Source organism: Lepidochelys kempii, chromosome 1 (assembly GCF_965140285.1).
Source record: "Lepidochelys kempii isolate rLepKem1 chromosome 1, rLepKem1.hap1, whole genome shotgun sequence".
NCBI lineage: Eukaryota > Metazoa > Chordata > Testudines > Cheloniidae > Lepidochelys > Lepidochelys kempii.
The window spans coordinates 258,373,346-258,396,392 of record NC_136380.1 but is presented as its reverse complement, the minus strand read 5'-3'; the positions used below and the strand labels follow the sequence as shown (position 1 = coordinate 258,396,392).

Here is a 23,047-nt window from a genome sequence, read left to right as displayed (position 1 = left end):
GACACCTGACAGAAGGGATTTTCCCTCAGGCCCAGTCTACACACAGTTTTGGTCCTAGTGCAGCTATGCTGGCTGGGGGAGTGTTTTCCCTAGTACCAGGAATGGCAGCACAACCCCCTAGAGTGGCATTTATACCATGTTAAAGGCTCTTACAGTGGCCTACCTTACTCCCCATCCCATACGAGACTAGCCATACAGGTCAGCACACAGCACAGTTACACTGGTATAACTACATCCACGCTGGGGGGGAGTGGGAGCGAGAGTGAGTGAGAGCATGTGTGTGTTTGTGGTTCAGCTTTAACTCTACCAGTATCGGCAAAATACCACAACTCGTGTGTTTAGCCATGCCCCAGACTCGTTAAAGCATTGCTTTCGTCAATGCCAATGAATAACCCCCTGGGAGTAAAGCTCTCTCTGTTAGCTTCCGACCCAGTGCCCTTCCCATAGGGACTCTGAAAGCTCCTGGCACACCCATCCACTCACCCTCACACCCACACTTTGGAGTCATCACCAAGTAGTTGTTCCAACAAGAGGTGACTTTCAGGAAAAGGGAGAAGGCCACTTTTCCAGACACTTCTCTACAAACTTTGTCTGATCAACACTGGACCCTCCCGCCAAGTCTTCGGTGCAGGACGCTGCACAGTGAAGAGCTGGGATCCCGGCCTGGCTGCCACTGGAAATGGCAGGACCGCCTTGACTATGGAGTTGCTGCCAGAGGAGCCTGATTCCAGCTCTCCCCGTTTTAAGAGCATTGGCACTGCCAGAGCGGAAGAGAGCCGTGGCTTATCCGTCTGGTATCCCAGCTGTGAGGGAGCCAATGCTGGATGGTTCAAGGAAGGGTTAAACAATTGGGCCAGAAGTGTCCTGGGGGGAGGGAGAGGAAGAGTGTCTGCGCTCTGAGCTGCAATCAGTTTATGCCACGTGGCAAGAGGAGCCATCTCCCCGGTAATATTAGGGTGGCTGCTATTCATTCATACGAGTGTCAATGCTAGGTCATACTAGTCCCCTTGCTATTGCCCTACTCAGTATCCAGTGGCATCAAGTTCAATAGGTCAAACAGCAAGTCTCTCTCTTTCTAAGGGCCCAATTCAGAGCCCACTGACATCCGTGGGAATCTCTCTACTGGTTTCTTTTGGATCACGCCCTAAGTCTGTTCCCTTCCTGAGCACAGCACACAGCAGGAGAACGAGCTCCTGGTCTTGTTGCTGCGCCAGCCTGCCCCACGGGTGGAGATGCAGGAAAGATGCACAGATGCAGGAAAGCCAGGCCTTCTGCTCCTCCTCCCACAGAGCCCTCACCTTGGACTTCTCCTCGTCATCAAAGATGATGTTCTTGGGCCGGGGGGGAGGCAGGGGCAACGGAGCCTCGTCCGGCAGCTTCGGGTCGCACTTCACGATTCCTGCAGGGGAGAGGAGCAGAGACATCAGCAGGCCCAGCCCTCACCTTACTGGGGCAGTGCTGGAGTTACCAGATGGCTCTTCTGCTACCCATTCTCCAGGAAGCCCTGCTCTAGGTCTCACACAATGGACATCTTCTTTCACTCTGGCTGGGCCAATCCAGCTCTGAGTCAGGTTTAGGGGTGGGGGGCATGCTCCACCCACCCCCTGCTCCAGCTGTGCATTGTCTGCAGCATCTCCAAGTCCCCACTAGCAGGAAATCATCCCAGTCATTCCATGCATCACATGTCCTGGTCTGCCATAACCCTATTATTCCTATGGCCCTACCTCTTATGAAGCCATATCTGCTGAGGGCTGGTGAGGAAGAAAGATGTCACATCTCCCTTCACCCCACACACAGGTCAGACCACCAGTGACTTTCAGGAAAAAATCCCTCTTGTTGGGATTGCTCCCTCCGGCCTCTGAACTGCACAGCCCATACAGCAGCTAGACCAGGCCCGAGCACGGAGAAGGCTAGAATCCAGCCTGGACCCAGCTTCTGCCACAGCAGAGGAAGGCCCTTGCCCCAAAGGAGATACCTGGCTCTCACCTTGTTTCTTCAGCATCTGATAGGCCTCTGTGATCTTCACTTCCTGAGGCAGCCCCAGTGTCCAGCTGTACATAAGCTCCAGGATTTTCAACTTCACTTTCTCAGGAGTCCGGCTGCCTAGGTACTGAGGGGAGAGGTGGGCAGAGCTGATCCACACACGGCCAACCTCTCAGGGAGAAGTGAGATGGCTCCCAACGGACAATGGAAGGGAAGGAGGAAGTGAGTAACGGCCCTTGCAACATGCCCCTTACTGTGGCTGGCCTCCAGCACAGGGGGGCTGGGAGGGTGGGTTAGGCCCTGAGGGCCAGAGTTTATATGAGATCCCAGTCAGTACCAGCCAGTGTGGGGCAGCCCTCAGAAACAGTGAGATGAAGGGCCAGTTTAAGTCCCATCTGCCCGGCAGGGGGAAGGTGCATACGGGGAGATTCCTCTGTAGAGGAGAGTTTATAGTGGCCAACAAGAAGCTGCCTTGCTATGTCCCAATGGATCACAGAGGGAGGTAAACTGAGTCCCCCTCCACCAATACATTCACTCCCAGCAATGGCCTCCTTTGGGAGCACACAGAGAACGTAGATCTGCACAGGTTGGGGATGGGGGAGTTGGGAAATCCCTACCCCAGCTCCACCTCTCTCTATGTCCTGCGCTGGCTCCTCCCAGCCTGACACCCAGCCCTGCCAATGGGGTGCTGGCACCCACCTTGGGTGACACCACCTTGATGAGCTCGTTGAGGAAGCGGAACTTGCCCACCTCGTCGTGGAAGCGCTTGCCGCAGTTCTTCATGCAGGTCTCCAGCACCTGAGAGAGCAGAGGCCGAGTCCCAGTCAGCAGGTGGAGGAGCCAGCTCCCCTTGGCAGGACTGACCCCGCAGAACGAGGGAAAGGGAAAACAGGCCCCACATCCTGGCTCGTGGGGTCAGGGTCACCGGGGAGGGACCCCCTGGGTGCCTCTGTTGCTCCCTTCCATTTCATATCACAGGTGCCAGCCTTCTGACTGAGGGGAACAATCTGTCCCCACAAAGGGTGGGTGCAGAGGCGGACATGGTTGCCTGAAACACACAGCAGACCATGGGAGGGGAGAAACAGCTGGTGGGAATGTCCTCCGGGCTCCCTCCCCCACCACAGAGAGACAAACAGTGAACCTCCATGCCCACGTGTGTGTGTATCCATCAGAGACACGGAAAACACGGGCACTCACAGCAGAGGCATTCACAGCACTAGCTCGGACTAGTCTATGAGGGGCCTGATCCAAGGCCCTTTTAAGCCGCGCCCACTAATTCCCTCTGGGGTAAGATTCCCGCACTTCACCCATGCGCAGAGCTCTACCAGCCCTCCCTGACAGCCTGGGCGCACCAGGGCTTTAGCTGAGCAATACGGGAGAGTCCCCACAGCCCAAAGAGCAAAACAGGGCACCCCCCACCCTGGCCTTTAATGTGTCTAACCCGTCTGGAGAGCCTCTCCCTTACCGTTAAGGCCTGGATGGCTTCCCATTCCTGCGGAGACTGGATCTTGTGAGCTAAAAGTCGGGTGGCAAGCGGGGGACTGGAAGAGGAAAAAGCACAGTGGTTGTAGGGAGACAGCGTGACCTAAAGGATACAGCTCTGGACTGGGACTCAGGAGACTGGATTAATAACCTGGCTGTGCCACTGGCCTGCTAGGTGACCTTAGGGGAAGTCACTTTCCCAGTCTGTGCCTCAGTTTCCCCATCTGTAAAATGGGGGCAATAATACTGGTTTCTATTGTAAAGCACTTTGAGATCTACTGATGAAAAACCTCTATATAAAAGCTAGGTATTATTATTATTAATGAGAACTGGACCTGCATCTCTCCAGGGTACACAGGTCTTGCTCGTACCACTGGGTATTCACCAAGTCCTTACGGGGCCCCTGAATGTGCTTGGGGCAAAGGGGCTAGTTTTAGCACACGACAACTTCATTAATTAACTGGATCTCAAAGTCCTATACAAATCTCTGTAGGAATCCTTCCCTGCCCCACTAATGCAGCTGCGATTCCGCACAAGCAAAGCTACACAGCAATGTCATAATTGGGGGGGAGGGGGGGAAGGCGGGGGAAAAGAGTGATCTCCCAGTGTGAAACTTTAAAGGCACTTTCAGGTTGGCAGAATGTAACTATCTTTGTAGGAATTTGGCCAGGACTCCTGTTCTAGCAAAAAGAGCCATGGGCCAGAAGCAACCAGGACCTCAGTTTTACATCTCATCAAGTAGCAACATCCCCCCTCTGCTCCCCCAAACACCATGGCAAGCGGAAGTGCTTGAAAGATATACTGAAAGTACACCTTAAAAAGGGAGGCATCAATCCAACAAACTGGGAGGATTTGGCGCAGAACAGAATACAGTGGTGCCACACCATACCACAAGCCACAGCTCACTTTGAGGAGAGCAGGCGTGCTCATGAGACAGAGAAGCGACAAAGGAGGAAAGAAAAATTATGTCTCCTCCAAAATTACACCTGTCACTTCTGCGGGAAAATCTGCAGGGCACCAATTGGGCTCCTCAGCCACCTAAAAACCCACCAATGAACCCCCTTGGCACCAAGGGGCAGCCAAAGAGGAGCAAGGCACAGTACCGCCTCAGAGAGAAGAAAGAGTGCCACGTACTGGGCTTTTATGCCATTTCCTGAAGCAGAAGGACTTTTACCTGAGAGGTTCTCCCTGATTCAAGCACAGACTCGGAAGGACCCTGCTTAGCTTATAAGATTGTGCATTTGGAATCTAGGTGCGTAACCTGGAGCTGTTAGAGCAGTGGTTCTCAACCAGGGGCACACGTACCCCTGGGGGTACGCAGAGATCTTTCAGGGGTACATCAACTCATCTAGATATTTGTCTAGTTTTACAACAGGCTACATAGAGAGCCACGGCCTTCCCTAGCGTGGTGTGGGGCCCAGGGCAGAAGTGACGAATCTCTGGCCAATCCCAAAGCGCAGGGCCCGGAGCAGTCGCCCTCATTCGCCATACCCAAGGGACGGCTCTGTAGAGAGCACTAGCAAAGTCACTACAAACTAAAATGTCATATAGACAATGATTTGTTTATACTGCTCTATCTGCTATACACTGAAATGTAAGTACAACATTTATATTCCAAGTGATTTATTTTATAATTACATGGTAAACATGAGAAAGCGAGCAATTATTCAGTAATAGTGGCTGTGACACTTTTGTATTTTTAGGTCTGATTTTGTAAGCAAGTAGTTTTTAAGTGAGGTGTAACTTGTGGGTACCCAAGACAAATCAGACTTCTGAAAGGGGTACAATCGTCTGGAAAGGTTGAGAGCCACTGTGTTAGCGGGAGGAAAGAGAAAGAGTGTACTCACCCTTCTAGCTCCTTATTCAGCTGCTCACAGAAAGCATTGATGCTGTCCCAGTCCAGATCCTTGTTGAGAGGATTCGTAGCCCTGTCTGGATGTGAGAGAGAAGAAAAGAGAGTATCCTGTCAGAAAGAGAATCTCCCACCCAGTGAGCATCAGCCACACAGGTTGTAAGGGTGGGGTGTAATATCAACTCCACCCACTAACTCATGAGTCTGGCCTTTCACAAGCTGCATTAACAGAGGCTCACACTGAGGGGAGAGCAGACCCTCCGCATGCCTCCCCCAAAGGGGTCAAAACTGGAACTGAGATGGAAGTTCGTGAAATACCATGGCAGGAAGTTTGCAAACATTACCTGCAGATGAAGTCAAGGTGGGGGAGGGGATCAGAGCCACCTCACAGAGAATCACTGAGGTGTAGGGCTAGAAGGTACCTTGAGAAGTTATCAACTTCAGCCCCCTGCACTGAGACAGGCCCAAGTAAACCTAGACCATCCCAGACAGGTGTTTGTCCAGCCTGTTCTTAAACTTCCCAAAGTGGGGATTCCACAACCGCCCTTGGAAGCCTGTTCCAGAGCTTATCTACCCTTCCAGTTAGAAGTTTTTCCTCATATCGAACCTAAATCTCCCTTGCTACAGATTAAGCCCCATTATTTCTTGTCCTACCTTCAGTGGACATAGAGGACAAGTGGTCACCATCTGCTTTATAACAGCCCTTAATATATTGGAAGACTATTATCAGGTCTCCCCTCAGTCTTCTGTTCTCTAGTATAAACATGCCCAGGTTTTTTAACCTTTCCTCATAAGTCAGGTTTTCAAAACCTTTTATAATTTTTGTTGCTCTCCTTCCTGGCTATCCAATTGGTCCACATCCCTCCTAAAGTATGGTACCCAAAATTGGACCCAGTACTCCAGCTGAGGCCTCACCTGTGCAGAGTACAGCAGTACAATTACTTCCTGTGTCTAAGGGCTTGCCTACACTTAGTGATGTGTGGTGATCAATGCATCGGCGGTGGATTTAGTGGGTCTAGTGAATAAGAAGCACAAGGGGATTCGATGGGAGAGTGTCTCCCTTTGACATAGCGTAGTGTGGACCCTGAGGTACGTAGATCTAAATATGTCAACTTCAACTACGTTAGTCATGTAACTTAGATCGATCTCCCCCCCGTAGTGTAGACAAGGCCTTACATACGACACTCTTGTTCATACACCCCAAATGACATTAGCTCTTTTCACAACTGCATCACCTTGTTGACTCATTCAATTTGTGATCCCCCAGAGCCCCCCAGATCCTTTTCAGTAGTGCTACCACCTAGTTTCTCCCTATTTTGTAGTTGTGCACTTGATTTTTTCTTCCTGAGGTACTTTGTACTTGTCTTTATGGAATTTCATCTTGTTGGTTTCAGACAAATTCTCTACTTTGCCAAGGTCCTTTTGAATTCTAATCCTGTTCTGCAGCATGCTTGGAACCCCTCCCAATTTGGCGTAATCCACAATTTTTATAAGCATACTGTCCACTCCATTATCCTTCATTAATAGAGCATAAATGAATGATGGGACTGGATCTGGATCAGAGTGTGGGTGGCAGGTGGAGCTGTATTGTGGCAGTACAGAGGCCCCAACCAGACATCAAGGCCCCACTGCACTAGGCACTGCACACACAAATATGAAAGGAGACACCCTGCTCCAAAGAGTTTATAATCTAAAAATCTAAAATGTATGATTGAGAGACAACAGGTGCACACACCAAAGAGATGGAGGAGCACAAGTTAACATCAACAGGATAACAAACTGTGTATCTGAGCGTGCAGTAACTTGAGAACAAGCCTAAAAAGAAAAGGAGTCCTTGTGGCACCTTAGAGACTAACCCATTTATTTGAGCATATGCTCAAATAAATGGGTTAGTCTCTAAGGTGCCACAAGGACTCCTTTTCTTTTTGCGAATACAGACTAACACGGCTGTTACTCTGAAGCCTAAAAGAGAGGGACACTGACACCCCACAGATCAGAGTTGGGGGCGGAACTGGTCACGGCAGGGGTGGGCGCGTTTGGGGGAGTAGGGGCCAGGTGGCGGGGGGCAGGCGGCAAGGTGGGCTCTCTGGCTTGGCAGGGGTGGGGGCGATCGGCAGGGGTGGATGGCCTACGGCCCAGCTGAACTGGAACGTGCTGTGGAAGCGATCAGAGAGTGGGAGGGGTTTGATCCGGATCACACGGAGGCGCCGACGGAGGGACGCTGAGGGGGGTTGATCCGGATCACACGGAGGCGCCGACGGAGGGACGCTGAGGGGGGTTGATCCGGATCACACGGAGGCGCCGACGGAGGGACGCTGGGGGGGGGGGGGTTGATCCGGATCCCCGGGAGGCCGGGGCCGCAGGTGTCCGCGCGGAAGGCCCCGTTGCCCCCCAGCCCCACTCACTGATCCACGACTCCAGCGTGTCCGGCTCCATGGCGGCTCGTGCGGCCCCCGCCGCCCCTTGGCTTAAAAGGGCAACGTCCCTTCCGCCCGGCGGCGCGGAACCATCGAGATCGGGGAGAACCGTCTAGAGCGCCGCTACGGAGACCATGGAGCTCCCCACGTCCGCATAGAGCGTCTCAGGAATCACAAAGCCGCGCGACCTTCCGCTAGAGCGCCGCCGCCTGAACAATAGAGTTGCCACCTCCCCGTAGCGCGTCAGCGCCGGAAACCATAGAGCTCGGGACGGGAAAAGTCCGCCGCGCCACGGGCCAACAGAAGAGACGAAGCGGAAGAACTGTCTGGAAGCCGTTGCGGTTGTGCCATAGAGACCACGTGGCGGCGCCAGAGCGTCGGGAACAGGACGGCGCCGTGGAGCCCAACTTCCGGGAGGGCTTTTGTCCCGGTGGCTGGCTGGCTGCCGGAGACTGGGGCCGGAAGGGCACGGGAGAGGAGAAACGGGAGAGGAAGGGGAACTTCCGCCTCGGGGCGCGTGTCCTTTAAAAGGGCGTTGGAGGGGTAGCGGGTGGCGATGTAGGGCCCTTGGTACCGTCCACCCCGACCCCCTCGGGGAAATGGACTCCTCCTCCCCCCCCCGTTGCCTGGGCCAGGCGTGGTGGGGGGAGCGGGCGGCGGCTGCCGGGGAGTTCTGCGCAGGTGAAGAGCAAACCCGCCCCGGGAAGCGGCAGCCTGGGGAACTACCGGCCACAAGGCGGGTCCGGGTCAAGCGCTGGGGTTGGCTTGTGGAGCCACAGCTGCCGGAGCTCACCCTGAAACAAGGGGCTGACAGGGCTGCACGTTCTTGTGCTCTGGGGGTCTCGCCGGTCTGTGGCTACTGGGGGGTGGGGGCCCCCATCACAGCCTGCGGGGAAGGGCCTCGTATCTTCACCGGGATGTTCCTGCTCTCCTTATACATATCCTTCCCCCCCCCCACCACCTTAACTCTTACCCTGTTCTTGGGTCTCAGCGGTGTCATGTGGCAGTGAGTTCCACAGGCTATGGTGGTTTGTCTGGGTGTTAGTTAAATTAATCAGTATTTACATTTTCCTTTGGAATGTCCCACATTTTAATTTCAGCGAGTGGCCCCTTGTTCTTGTGTTATAAGACAGGGGTGATAGAAGCTTTCAATCCCATCCACCTTTGCTATGCCATTCATTATTTGATATACTTCTGTCATGTTCTCTTTCTAAGGTGAACATCCTCAAGCTTTTCATTCTCTTTATACGGAATTTGTCCAGGCCTTTGATCATTCTCATCGCTCTTCTCTGAAACCCTTCCGGCTTTGCGCTATCCTTTGTGAGATAAGGTGCCCAGCACTGCACTATTCAGGGTGAGGTTGACTTATATAAAGGTATCATTATGATTTTTGGTAGTACTTTCCATCCCATTCCTTACTAACCCTGTTAGCTGTTTTTGACCACAGTTATGCATTGGGCAGAAGTTTTCATTGAGTTGTCTGTGATAATGTCCAGTTCCTTTCTTGGGTTAATGAGTGAATTTAGAATCCTGTGAAGTATATTTCCCCTGCAATGTGCAGGTATTTCTCCTGCAATGTGTGCCTTTTAACACCAGAGTTTGTTTGCTCATTCATCTAGCTTGGTTAGCTCTCTGGTCCTGACTAACCTAAATAACTTTCCTTGCAACAAAGCCTGTTGCCAACTGTCCACATATCTGTTCAGGGGACACCATCATAGGGCCTAATCACATCAGCCACACTATTAGAGGCTCGTTCACCTGCACATCTGCCAATGTGATATATGCCATCATGCGCCAGCAATGCCCCTCTGCCATGTACATTGGCCAAACTGGACAGTCTCTACGTAAAAGAATAAATGGACACAAACTAGACGTCAAGAATTATAACATTCAAAAACCAGTTGGAGAACACTTCAATCTCTTTGGTCACTCAATTACAGACCTAAAAGTTGCAATTCTTCAACAAAAAAACTTCAAAAACAGACTCCAGCGAGAGACTGCTGAATTGGAATTAATTTTCAAATTGGATACAATTAAACTAGGCTTGAATAAAGACTGGGAGTGGATGTGTCATTACACAAAGTAAAACTATTTCCCCATGTTTATTCCGTTCCCCCCCACCACCCCCGGTTCCTCACACATTCTTGGCAACTGCTGGAAATGGCCCACCTTGATTATCACTACAAAAGGTTCCTTCTCTCCCCCCCACCACCCCGCTCTCCTGCTGGTAATAGCTCACCTTACCTAATCTCTCTTGTTACAGTCTGTATGATAACACCCATTATTTCATGTTATCTGTGTATATAAAATCTCCCCACTGTATTTTCCACTACATGCATCCGATGAAGTGAGCTGTAGCTCACGAAAGCTTATGCTCAAATAAATTTGTTAGTCTCTAAGGTGCCAGAAGTACTCCTTTTTGCAGATACAGACTAACACGGCTGCTACTCTGAAACCTAAATAACTTTGTCATCCGCCAGTGTTGCTACCTCACTTCTCACCCCATTTCTAGACCATCAATAAAAATATTAAACAATAAAGGACCTAGTACAGAATTTTGAGGTGCCCCACTGTTAACCTTCTGCCATGATGAAAATCAATAATTTAATCCTAATCCTTGCTTTCTGGCTCTTAGTCAGGTTTTTAACCAGGACTATATTTTACCCCTTATCCAATGACTGCTTTGCTTCTTTAGTAACCTCGTGCTGAAGTCTAAATAAATCGACAACTGGTTCTTCTTTTTTTCACTGCTTTATTAAGAAGAATTCTGGTAGAAATTTTAGAGGCAAGGTATTGGAGTGGTTTGACATCATGTTTGATCCAAAAGGGCAATTCCAATATTTGTTCTCAATGTCTCTGGTTGCTGGTAGGCCAATCTTTTTAGTGATGTGGGCCGCAGGCATAGCTGTGTGGCACTTCCACAGGCAACATACAAAAGCAAAATGGCATCCTCTATGTGGTTTGACCTCACATTTAATGTGCGAGGTCACACTTTGCAGAGGATGCTATTTTGCTTTACAAAATGGTGACCTCCATACAGCATGATCATGCAGTACAGTGTGTGTGTGTGAGGTGATGCTGCATGGAGGATCCCATCTTGTAGAGCAAAATCATGTGGGGCTGTACAGAATCATCCCATGGGCTGGATTTGGACCACAGGCTGCCAGTTGAACCACTCATAGCTAATGTACCCTCTCCTCTCTCTTGGGCTCAGAAAACATTGTGTGTTACTTATTGCACAGATCTGAAATGATGCAGGTGCAGCTTTAGCATTTCCTTCCTCTGGTTTATTTAAAGTACACACTCCAGGAGCAATGCCAGTTTGGCCACACTGAGCCTGAATATTAAGATATTAGAGTTCACACCATCTGCAGGGCTGTAAAATGACATCTACTGTAATGTATGTGCAAGGGGCTGAGTCACAGATGCTGCTGGAAGCTTAAAGGGATACTGACCTGAAATCTAATCAACTTAAAGTGAGTTAGCAGTAATTTCAGCTACTAAACTTGCCTGAGTTCCCCTGGAAACTGGCTTTCTGAGGACATTTTTCTATCTCAGTATTTTCCTTCTGTTTCTGTGGAGACACACAAGGAAGTTAAATCCACAACTGATTGAATATAGAGAGGGAAAACTGAAACTGACTGCCCACAAAATGCTGCCAAATGTGTAAAAGAAGCAGAATGAGGGAGACATTCTTTTCTCCTCCCCTTTCCCCTTAACAAAAATTATTTGTAACCTATTAAGTATAAAATTTTCAAACTGAGTTTTTTAAGTGAATGGTTTCCCTTTCCCTTTGAATTTTTTGAGGTCTTCAGTCTCACTGCAGTTCTCTTACATTTAATTTACTGTAAAGAGTGAGAGCTCGTTGTAGGAAATGAAGGTTTAAAAATATAAAAACCGGAATGTGAGCTGCTTCCCGTCCTGGTTTACTTTAAAGTGGCTGGATACATCATTAAACAGCATTCCTTTCTCTTTTAATTTGGAATGTACTTTTTCCTCCTTGTTTGAACAGCTGCTGGGAAAAATCCTGGAAAAAAACCAAATCAAATTCAATGTGTCCTTACTGCTTCAATAATCCAGTATGGCTCTGATTATGACACTTAGTAAGTGCTGGTTGTATTTTCTGGGCTCTTGTGGTCTTGGACGGAACATTCTCTACACAGTGCCTTTTTAAAAAAATGTCATGCTGGCGAAAGATGCCAACTTGATGACTTTGGAAAGTAAAGACCTCAGCTTAGTTGTAGAACGGATACTGCACAGTATGGGCTGGGGTACTCCGAGCATCATCTCCGCTCACCAGCATGTCGGGACTTGAAGAACCACCTGTAGCACTAAGAAGAATCCAGTAATCCTACCTGGTCCATTCAGTTATAAAAGTCCAATCCCACAGGCTCCCACAGAGCCAATTTACTCGTGTATGGGATTACAGAGGGGTACGGTGATTCCTGTGAAAGTGCCTGCAGAATTGGGCCCACAGGTGCTAGAGAGGGAAATGACCTATTAGGTCACATTTAGTCTGTCTCACCCCACTGTTCTCACATTCTGTCAGGCTGATCTTAAATGCCTCTAGCCACGAAGGAGACTAATCTGCCTTATTGTTAGGAAGTAGTTCCTGGTGTTCAACCTTCATATTTTCTTAATTTTATCCCATTACACCATTGCACCATTTCTCCCTTATTATGCCCTTCACAGATACCTGACAGCTGCCATATCCTCCCCGCAACTGGGTTCCAGTACGTTATACATTAGCTAGTGTAATTTTTCCTTATGAGTCAGTCTTTTGGGCCCCTTATGCCTCTTGTTGCATTTCTGAGGATCTTTTACATCTTTATGGTATCCAGAGTGGAACCTGGTATTCTAGATACAGTTACATCGGAGCTTTATAGAAAGGGTGTATCCTCTCCCTGCTCCATGAGGTGATGCTTCTGTCTATGCAGCTCAAATTTACTGACACTCTTGGTGCAGGGATCACATTGGTTCAAGTCCATATCTGATAGGCTGTTGATCGTCTCTAGCTTTAGCATTTTGGCATTACTGCTTTGCTCAAGTGTGCACAGGTCGTTAGGACAGCCATGCCTCTCAACCAGTGCTCTCCTGGACCAGATTTGAACTGATGATGAGCGGAAAAGCTCCATATTATTACTAACTCCAACCCAGAAAACATTCCCTCTTACAAACTAGTATTATGATGTATAACCATTGGCTTGCGGTTGCTAGCCGGGGATGTCACCACATGCAAACTGGAGCACTTTGTTGTTTGTGCACTAGTAGGAACAGAGAAAATACTTCAGAGTTAGGACTGATGGCGGGAGCAGGGCGCACAGCTTTGAGCAGCTCTGATGCTTTCCATCCAGCAGAGGGCAGTGGTGGGAAGGCAGGAGAAAGGCGATTGAATGTTCGTCAGTTTTGAAAGATCTGTGAAGTTGTGCAGTTGAATCACAGACCCGCAGGATTACATGCACAGCAATCAGAAAGAAAGAGAATGTTTGCATCTGGGATTTCCTCAGCTGACTCCAAAGATCATGTGGAAGAAAGTTCTAGCAGCCAGGGCTCAGCTGTGGTTTATCTGTGCATCTCCCCGGGAACACATCAGTCCTTCCTCTCCCCCTGCCCCACCCACAGGCTCTTTTGGTTTTGAATAGTTGTCTATGTACAATCCAAGCAGTATTGCTTGTCGCCATCTTCTGACACCTCCTACCAAGCATTTCACCACACTGGGTGCTAGATCTTCAGCTGTAGCCTGTAAGGGTGGATTCTGTTTTACCAGCTAGGTTACTCCTTGATCTGTGATGCGTTATGCTGTACCACTCACTTTTGCAGACGCTGTACTGCTGTGCCTTTGTTCTCTTGCCATTTGCCTCCTTTAGCTGACTGCAGCAGACGGTTCCTGGATTTCTAGCTGAGTTGCTGCTGCCACTTTCCCTTGAAACAGAGCCAGCATCTCCTCTTCTGACATCACCTCTGCCCATGCGTTTTACACAGTCTTCTGGATTTGAAGCCCCACTATTCCCTGACCTCGGCTGTGCCCCACCTCTGGAAGAGTTTTCAATGCTTTTCCCCGTGGAGGGTTGCTATTTAAGAGCCAGCGACCGAGTTGAAGGTTTCAGGCTTTTCCCTGTTAGTCTAATAGGAGTTTCTGTCAGCAGCTCCTAGGGGACTGATGTGCAATAAGGAGCATGTTCCGAAGCTGTCCAGTCCCTTTTCTTCCACACTGTAAATTCTTAATGCAGCAGGTTCCTTTTTACTGTAGGATGATGGGTCCCTTGTGATCAGGGAAACCATGCTGCAGTCATACTAGCATGAGTCTGCTGAGTAGCTAGGGAACTGGCCTGGGAATCAGGAGCTGCTACTGTCCTGCTGGGTGACTTTGGGCAAGCCATTTCCCCTCTCTGTGCCTAGATGAGATAATTACACTTATCGCCTTTCTTAAAGTGCTTTCAGATCTCTGGATTGAAAACCTTTTCAGAGAAGTATCCTAGCAGCAGATGGGCCAGAGAGACAGGGAAGCAGAGGAAATGAATGTTATGGGCCTTTGGAGGTGAACATCAGCATCTGCTCTCCCCCTCTCCTGTGCAAACCCTCCCGCCGAGTCATCCGCCCAAGGGGTCCCCTGGTGCCTTTGAAGAATCCCCGTCAGTACCCTTCTTTCTGCCTCTCAGCCGCGTACTCTAGGAGAAGATGGTGCATACAGTGGGAAAGAGGACAATTGAATTTGCTCTTGCAGAGGGGCGAGAGTTAGTGAGCTTTACGAAGGATGGAAGACTTTAACATGGTAACAAAGAGATAGTAACAGGCTGAAGAGTACAGCAAGGAGACTTGTTGAAAGCCCAGATCACAGACTCGGCCTGGAGACTGAGGAGCAGGGATGGGTTGTGTTCCTCTAAACCAGAAACGAAACGGGGAGGGTGAAACTCTTGTCAGGTTAAGCGGAGAAGCGCAGGTGTTCACGAGGGCTAAGTGAGCCTCTTTTAAGAGCAGAAATCCTGTGTACAAAGCCAGGCCTGGATCCTGCCAGGGGAACCTCATTGAAGTTGCTGAAGCACAGAGCAGCTTGCAGGATTGGAGGCCCCAGTTGGGACAAATGCTCTGCTGGTGAAGTGCCCACGGCAAATGATAAAGGCAGAGGGAGGCTATTGAAAAGATGAAATGGATTCTCTGTTAGAAACCAGATGGCTTGAGTCATGGCTTTCATCCCTGCCACTGCCAGAGAGGGGAGGGAGGGGTTGGAGAAGGGGGGAAGTAGAAGAGAGGTTAAATGCATTTCTTTGATTTATTGCTATCCATTTTTGCCATAAAGGGTGATGGGGGGAGGGTGTGGGGGGGAATTCCTATTGAAAAAGCATATTCCATGAGCAAAGTCTGGCCCTAGCACAGAGTACAACCTCCAAGGTGGAAGTTACAGAGCAGCATAAGAAAACCAAGCGCAGTGACTCACCGGGGCTGGATGGTAAATACCTCTACGGGTCGCGGTGGCAATCAAGTGTGAAATAGCAAAGCTACTCTTGGGGATGCTTGGGGATGCTAGTCCCACAGCCGTCTGGGAAGCTTGGAAAGTCAGACCTATGCAGTCTGGCTTTAACATGGAGCTAAGGGAGGTCCTAGGAGTTACCGCCTCTAAATGCCCCATTGCTCGAATACGGTCTCAGCTGTGCATCTGATACAGGGCTAGTTTGAGTTTGACTGGCAGTCCTTGGCCCCAGCTGAAAATCCCATACCTGCTATCCTGCCCGAGGCTCCCTGAGAAACTTCAGGCCTGGCCTAAGTCAGGACTGGGAAGCAGCTGGAGGAGGCTGTTCCGCTGCTGCCGGCACTATCTATCCTGGCTGCACTAGAGCCTCGCCCCCTTCCATTTGCCACATGCTGCCAGCTGCAGCCCTGGCTGCCTGCTGCTAAGGGACAGCGGGGGTGTGGCTGCTGGCTGAAGAGGAAGCAGCCCAGCAGCTGGGGGATGCAAGAGAGCTGGGCGTGGGGCACAAAAAAAAAAAAAAAAAAAAGGCAGAGAAGCCTTAAAGGAGGAGAGACCTGAAATGTACCTGCATAGGTGCACGCTTCTCTCCAGGTGGGGTTCGGTGGCCCCCAGCTTCCTGCCTTTGGAGAACTGTTGTGGACCATATTTATCCTAGACCCCCTCCAGCCCCCCAGGCAGGACTTTGAGTGAATCTCCCGCGGAGGCCTTCTGGGGCAGCTGTAGTTTGTGTGTCCATGTGCATGGTGTTTCCTGCGTAGGCTCTCCGGCAGCTGGCCCAATCAGAACTAGAAGCCCTTTGTATTTCCCAGCAAGCAAGCTGCTATTCCTTCAGCTGCTCCCAGGGGAGCTGTGACATGGGGGTGTCTGTTCCTACCTGCCCTAGCAACCCCCAAAAAGGGTCGCTCTGTGTGAGCGGGGATAGGTGAGTAATTGTTGTGTCTAGTGTGCGGGTGGTGGGTGGTGTTGGTGGTCCATGATTTACAGGAGGTCGCACTAGATGATCTGGTGGTCCCTTCTGGCCTTAAGCCCTATGACGCTGTGAGTAGTGGGGTGCCCCCCCCCGTGAGTTGGGGGTGGGGGTGAGAGTGATGGAATCTGTTGGTTTATATCTCAGGTGACACCTAAAGCTGGGGGATCCCCAAGAGCATGACAAACTATAAATCCTCCCTAGCCACAAATGTAGGGCCAGATCTGCAGCTGGGGTAAAGCACCATAACTCTGCTGCTGTCAGTGGAGCCACACTGGTTCACAGCCGAGAAGGATCTGGCCCATGATTAATACGATTATTTATTTGTATTGCCATGGTGCCTAGCAGCCCCACTCCTAGCCTGCACCCCGTTGTGCAAGGTGCTGTACGAACACAGTCTCTGTGCCAATTAAACCCTCGCGCCACAAAATCTCCATGACACCGTACTGTACTTCGAACGATGCTGGCACAGCCTAGAAATCATTTCAGCCTGTACGCTTCCTGTTCTGATTTCTTATCTGTATCACCTAGGAGCCCCAGCCTTGGCCCAGGACCCCGCTGTGCCAGGCTCTGTGCAAACACAACACAAAGAGATGGTCCCTGCCCCAACCAGCTTACCATCTAAGTAGCCCCGGGGCTGTTTATTCCTTTCCCAACAGCTTGTGCTTTGTTTCTTCCCACTGGGGCCTTTCCTTGCTGGTGCTATGGCAGGGGTTAAAATGAGGTGAGTGCCAGTGGAGCAGCACAACCCGCTCCCCTGCTAAAAACAGAGGGCCCGCCCCCTGGCACAGCCCCTCCTTTCCCCCTGCCCTTTGGCTGGTACAGCAAGGTGGGGTTCGGTGGCCCCCAGCTTCCTGCCTTCCCCTCTGCTGTTTCAATCTCCCGTAGCCACTGTGCTCTGTTACTGCAGCGGGGTAATCTGATGTCATGTAGTCTGTGTCCAGATTAGATGGCAGCATGTTTTAGTAATTTCTGGTCCCTGATCCACAGGGAGCTGGTACCATGGAGCTGTTCAGTGACTATTCACTCCCTTGTTTTAACAAGATGCAGTGAGTCATAGAGATGCCCCTGTGCTGTACTAAGGGGCTACATGCAGGCTCAGGAACAGAGAACAGGCCTCCACGGGCCTTGCACTGCTGTTGTGTAGTAGATGGGGATGCGTGTCCCATCTTGGCAGCTGAGGAGATAAGGCTATCTCTGCACTGACGGGTACTGCCTTGCAGTTAGTGTTGCCAGCTGTCCCACTGCTTTTATCAGATCTCCCGGCTGGGTGAGTTTGTTTGTTCCTGGGTGGATGGCAATGTTTTGGCTTGTTCAGCCTGGTACTTGATAAAACTTGTCTGGCCTGATCTGCATTCAGGCATTTAACTTGTAGTACTCTTTCCCTCTTGTGGGAATGAGTGTTTCCCAGCCAGCAATCTGAAGCCAATAGAAGGAACGGATTGCTTGTGGTGGCTTGTCTCCCAAGAAACCTGGGGGTAGGCGTAGACGTAAGGCTGGATTCAGCCGGGGGTGTAGAGTGGCTCCTGCAGGTATAGCACGTAGGGCAGAAAGTCCACTCAAGGGAGGAATTGTGGCAGGCCAAAGCAGCCCCAATCCCCCTGCTGTAGGGAGGCTGGCATGGGGCAGCTCCGCCAAAAGAGCCAAGGGCTCTTGTCAGGACAGTTAGGCAGTTTCTTGGCACAGCCGACTGCTGGTGGTTTCGAAAGCTGCCCTGCCCTGATGGAAAACCCTGGGGGAGCGCACTGGGAGTTGCTGTCACCTGTCCTTCCTTGGGGAACAAGGAGGATGTAATGAATGCAGAGTCTGCCATATGCTCTCAAGATCCCCCTCTGATCTGCAATAACTATGTGGTTGTTGTCTGAGGCCTGGTCTGCGCTAGAAAAGTAGGTCAGGTTAACGACATTGGTCGGGGTGTGAAACCTCTGAGCAGCGTTGTTAAGCCGACCTAAGTCCTGGTGTACGCAGCACTGGGTCAATGCAAGAATTCTTCCGTTGACCTAGGTACTGCCTCTTGGGGAGGTGGATTACCTATGCCAACAGGCCAATCCCTGCTGTCAGCAGAGGTAGTGTCTACACTGAAGTGCTACAGCTGTGCCACTGTAGTGTTTTAAGTGTAGACAAGCCCTTAGTTATCCCCTGGGGTTTGCAGCTGAGGTTCAGCTCCATTCCCAGTAGCTTCATTTATTTTTGGTGTTTCTCTTGGCAGCACGCTCATTGCATCGACCTGGGCTTCTCTTAGTTCTCTTTTGGCTATCTGAGGTTCCCTTTTTTAGAGGCCTGTTTCCCAGCGCTGAACTCAGTCATTTGGGGATTTCAGTTCCCTTTTCTAGCAGGCTTTTATTTTCAGTTTTCATCCGGTTCAGTTTTGCCGTTTCATTCCGTAGGCAATCAAAGGGAATTTGTTCTAGTTAATTTCATAGTAACATATGGTTTCAACGTGACATCCTCTCCTGCCGATCTAAGCCGTCATTTAAGCCCTGGATCCTGCCAGGCGCTGAGTGCCTTCAGGCCCCGTTGAAGCTGGTGGGAATTGAGGATGCTTGGCATTTTTCTGCATGCTCTCAGCACCTTGCAGGATCTGTCCCCTTGGACTCTGGCGCTTTGATGACCAGGGAACAGACATTGTTTGCTCTCCCTCTTGGTGGCTCATGAGCTACAGAGACTTGTGGCTTTTCTCAACGTGTTATTTGAACTTTAGAACCTTTTCCTTTTTTTTCCAGTTGATGAGTCACCCTTGGCATTTCTGTCACACGTGACTCAGACAGACACTTTCTGCCTGGCTTAGGGATTTCTGTGCGTCTTCAGATTTGACTAGGCTGCCTTGGATTATTGCTGCCCCTTTCTGATGAATAGCCCCAGTCACTGATAAATGTGCTATCAGCATTGGCTGCATCTGGCTGGATGTAATGTGCGTGCCGTGATTTGTCTGTCACCACCATCACGTTTCGGGTGAGTGTTTGTGAAGGATGTGGAAATGGGCGGATGCTGCTCTGGTTACAACGCTAGGGCGGGGCCCAATCCACAGCCTGCTCAGCAATTGCAGATGTGTTTTTACTGCATTGAGCTCAGTCCTGCAGCCTTACGCAGTCCTTTCTACGGGAGAAGCTCCCCTCAAAATCAGTGAGAGTTTGGCCTGTTAGACCCTGGCCTCAATTTTGAAGAGTAGCCACTAACTTTGAATGCCTCTGTTTTTGGAGGCCCATTTTGAGACACCAAGGGACTGATTTTCAGAGGCAGTGAGCATCTCCAATTCCTGTTGGCCTCTACTCTGAACGCCAGGTTGTCTAGGCCAGATTTTCAAAAGAGTTCAGCTCACATTTAGGCTCCTAGGGCAGATTTGCAAAACCAGACCACTCAGCATGTGGGAGATGCTGGGGGCTGAGCTCTTTGGACAGGCTGGCCTGGTGTGTCTCAAGTGGAGCACCCCAAATCCCTGGGCACGTTTCAGACTGTAGGCTTGACGTTGTCATGTGCCTCAGTTTCCCCCATCTGCTAAAGAGGAGACTAATATTTCCCTTCCAGCAGGGCTGCGGTGACAGTGCCTTAACCTTTGTACAGAGATCTGATGAAAGGTGCTAGGGAAGTGCAGGGTCTCACAAGGCTTCCCCTCCTCCTGGAGCCCTGTGAATAGGTTTCTTCTCCCCTCCGTTTGCGTGGCAGTGTCGCATCCTGTCTAAGTGGGTGAGGCAGAGCAAGAGAGCCATGGAGCAACCTCTGCATTCTCCCCTTTGCCAGCGGGAAGGCCTGAGGACAAGCATTCCTCTTACCAGGCCCTGGGAGAGGCCTTGTTGAGAACCTACCCGGTGCTAGTGCTGACAAGCACCTGCAGCCATTTCCTCCAAACTTGCAGTGTGCATGCCACTGCACCCGGTCCCTGGAGAGGCCTTGTACCACCCCAGCAGCAGGGCCGCTGTGAATGAAGGGGATGGGCTGCTGGTTGCACTCCGCTCTCCAGTGTCTTGTCTAGTCCAGTTGGCAATGAGCCAGGTGATGGGACCGGCACCCCTGCCCTGAGGTCCACAGCCTGATGCATCTTCCCTGCAGGAGCTGTTTCCTCGCCAGATTTCTCCTAGTTCTGCCACCCTGCACGATCCCCTTCGGTTGTTGGTGTTCACCCCCCCAAGATGCATGGGCCTGGTTAGCCAACCAAATGTATTTAGATAAGCCAACCCAGCTCCTGCCATCTTTTGGCTTATCTAAATCCGGTTTTTGCTTCTAGTCCTCCCCGTCCATCCCTCCCCCCTTATCAAATTGGCTGATCTGTAGGGTTTAGGGCTGGGCTGGCTGAAGGTAGGAGTCTAATCTGATTGGAATCAAACCCATACCGCTCTGCAAAGGAAAAATTTTTCCCGTCTTACCTGTTCGGGGAAGTTTTGTGAAGGGGGGGAGGAACTTACGACAATCTTAGATGAGGTAGTGAGATAATAGCATTGATTTTAAGCCTTTGCATAGCACCTTTCCTCTTCCCAGCGTTACCCATTCTAATGTGCAGGTGCTCAGATAGTACGCCCAGAAAGGATCTATTCTCAACAGAGTAGTAGGGCCTGAATGAATCTCCCATCAATCTCAGCTGAAGTTGTGCAAGCTTAGCTCTTCTGCAAACCAGGATCCTCTCACTGAAATCCTCACCATGCCCTGGTGAGACAAGAGAGCAATACTGTCCCAGTTTTATACTAGGGGAAACTGAGGCCGCATCTGTACTATGCCCTGGTCTACACTAGGAGTTGAGGTTGAATTTAGCAGCGTTAAAATTGATTTAACCCTGAACCCATCCACACGACGAAGCCCTTTTTTCAACTTAAAGGGCTCTTAAAATCGATTTCCTTACTCCACCCCCAACAATGGGATTAGTGCTGAAATCGGCCTTGCTGAGTCAAATTTGGGGTACTGTGGATGCAATTAGACGGTACTGACCTCCTGGAGCTATCCCAGAGTGCTCCATTGTGACCGCTCTGGACAGCACTCTCAACTCAGATGCACTGGCCAGGTAGACAGGAAAAGGCCTGCGAACTTTTGAATTTCAATTTCCTGTTTGGTCAGCATAGCAAGCTGCAGGTGACCATGCAGAGCTCATCAGCAGAGGTGACCATGATGGAGTCCCAGAATCGCAAAAGAGCTCCAGCATGGACCGAACAGGAGGTATGGGATCTGATCGCTGTATGGGGAGAGGAATCCGTGCTATCAGAACTCCGTTCCAGTTTTCGAAATGCCAAAACATTTGTCAAAATCTCCCAGGGCATGAAGGACAGAGGCCATAACAGGGACCCGAAGCAGTGCCGCTTGAAACTTAAGGAGCGGAGGCAAGCCTACCAGAAAACCAGAGAGGCAAACGGCCGCTCCGGGTCCAAGCCCCAGACATGCCGCTTCTATGATGAGCTGCATGCCATTTTAGGGGGTTCAGCCACCAGTACCCCGCCCGTGTTGTTTGACTCCTTCAATGGAGATGGAGGCAACACGGAAGCAGGTTTTGGGGATGAGGAAGATGATGATGATGAGGTTGTAGATAGTTCACAGCAAGCAAGTGGAGAAACCAGTTTTCCCGATAGCCAGGAACTGTTTCTAACCCTGGACCTGGAGCCAGTCCCCCCCGAACCCACCCAAGGCTGCCTCCCGGATTCGCCAGGTGGAGAAGGGACCTCTGGTGAGTGTACCTTTTAAAATACCATACATGGTTTAAAAGCAAGCATGTTTAATGATTAATTTGCCCTGGCATTCGTGGCTCTCCTGGATATACTCCCAAAGCCTTTGCAAAAGGTTTCTGGGAAGGGCAGCCTTATTCCACCCACCACGGTAGGACACTTTACCACACCAGGCCAGTAGCACATACTCGGGAATCATTGTAGAACAAAGCATTGCAGTGTATGTTTGCTGGCGTTCAAACAACATCCGTTCTTTATCTCTCTGTGTTATCCTCAGGAGAGTGATATAATTCATGGTCACCTGGTTGAAATAGGGTGCTTTTCTTAAGGGGACATTCAGAGGTGCCCGTTCCTGCTGGGCTGTTTGCCTGTGGCTGAACAGAAATGTTCCCCGCTGTTAGCCGCGGGGAGAGGGTAGGGGCTAGCCACACGCTGGGGAGAGGCAAAATGCGACCTTGGAACAAAAGCACATGTGCTATGTATGTAATGTTAACAGCAAGATTTACTGTGAAAGAGTGTACCCATTGTTCTATAAAATGTGTCTTTTAAAATACCACTATCCCTTTTTTTTTCTCCACCAGCTGCATGTGTTTCAAGGATCACAGGATCTTCTGCTTCCCAGAAGCTAGCGAAGATTAGAAGGCGAAAAAAACGCACTCACGATGAAATGTTCTCTGAGCTCATGCTGTCCTCCCACACTGACAGAGCACAGACGAATGCGTGGAGGCAGACAACGTCAGAGTGCAGGAAAGCACAAAATGACCGGGAGGAGAGGTGGTGGGCTGAAGAGAGTAAGTGGCGGCCTGAAGAGAGGGCTGAAGCTGAAAGGTGGCGGCAGCATGATGAGAGGAGGCAGGATTCAATGCTGAGGCTGCTGGAGGATCAAACCTACATGCTCCAGCATATGGTTGAGCTGCAGGAAAGGCAGCAGGAGCACAGACCGCTGCTACAGCCCCTGTGTAACCAACCACCCTCCTCCCCAAATTCCATAGCCTCCTCACCCAGACGCCCAAGAACGCGGTGGGGGGCCTCCGGCCATCCAGCCACTCCACCCCAGAGGATTGCCCAAGCAACAGAAGGCTGGCATTCAATAAGTTTTAAACTTTTAAAGTGCTGTGTGGCCTTGTCCTTCCCTCCTCCACCACCCCTCCTGGTGCTTCTCTCCTCCACCACCCCTCCTGGGCTACCTTGGTAGTTATCCCCCTATTTGTGTGATGAATTAAAGAATGCATGAAT

The 23,047-nt window shown here is 50.5% G+C and overlaps 2 protein-coding genes across 7 annotated transcripts in view; one reads left to right on the top strand and one right to left on the bottom strand.

The window, feature by feature from the left end:
- The window catches only part of GGA1 (golgi associated, gamma adaptin ear containing, ARF binding protein 1), a 17,532-nt gene extending 9,610 nt beyond the window's left edge, over positions 1–7,922 (bottom strand). For 2 of the 3 annotated variants that reach the window (XM_073325735.2, XM_073325754.2), the window contains exons 1-6: positions 7,723–7,920; positions 5,313–5,397; positions 3,449–3,524; positions 2,683–2,781; positions 1,987–2,110; positions 1,299–1,399 (exon numbers count right to left, since the gene is read on the bottom strand). In XM_073325735.2, coding sequence (XP_073181836.1) covers positions 1,299–1,399; positions 1,987–2,110; positions 2,683–2,781; positions 3,449–3,524; positions 5,313–5,397; positions 7,723–7,753 — 516 coding nt within the window. In that variant the 5' untranslated portion in view covers positions 7,754–7,920. Of the gene's footprint in view, positions 1–1,298; positions 1,400–1,986; positions 2,111–2,682; positions 2,782–3,448; positions 3,525–5,312; positions 5,398–7,722 lie in introns of all 3 variants that reach the window. The other variant, XM_073325745.2, reaches the window with a different exon arrangement.
- Positions 7,503–23,047, top strand: LOC140903857 (uncharacterized). 4 transcript variants are annotated; one of them, XR_013635075.1, is made up of 3 exons: positions 7,509–8,415; positions 8,950–9,088; positions 22,393–23,047. XR_013635075.1 is itself a non-coding variant. In XM_073325766.2 (2 exons), the coding sequence occupies exons 1-2, from the start codon at positions 21,147–21,149 to the stop codon at positions 23,004–23,006; spliced, it is 1,281 nt and encodes a 426-aa protein (XP_073181867.2). In that variant the 5' UTR covers positions 19,196–21,146; the 3' UTR covers positions 23,007–23,047. The 4 variants fall into 4 exon arrangements, 1 of the variants encoding a protein (XP_073181867.2); XR_012156353.2 differs by having other exon boundaries at positions 7,503–9,088; XR_012156355.2 differs by lacking the exons at positions 7,509–8,415; positions 8,950–9,088 and adding an exon at positions 18,642–19,121.

Excerpts from the sequence above, each read along its gene's own strand:
- LOC140903857 (XM_073325766.2), top strand. The coding sequence starts at position 21,147 with ATGCACTGGCCAGGTAGACAGGAAAAGGCCTGCGAACTTTTGAATTTC. Across the intron at positions 21,814-22,392 it reads AGGTGGAGAAGGGACCTCTG|CTGCATGTGTTTCAAGGATC; the intron begins GTGAGTGTACCT and ends TTTCTCCACCAG.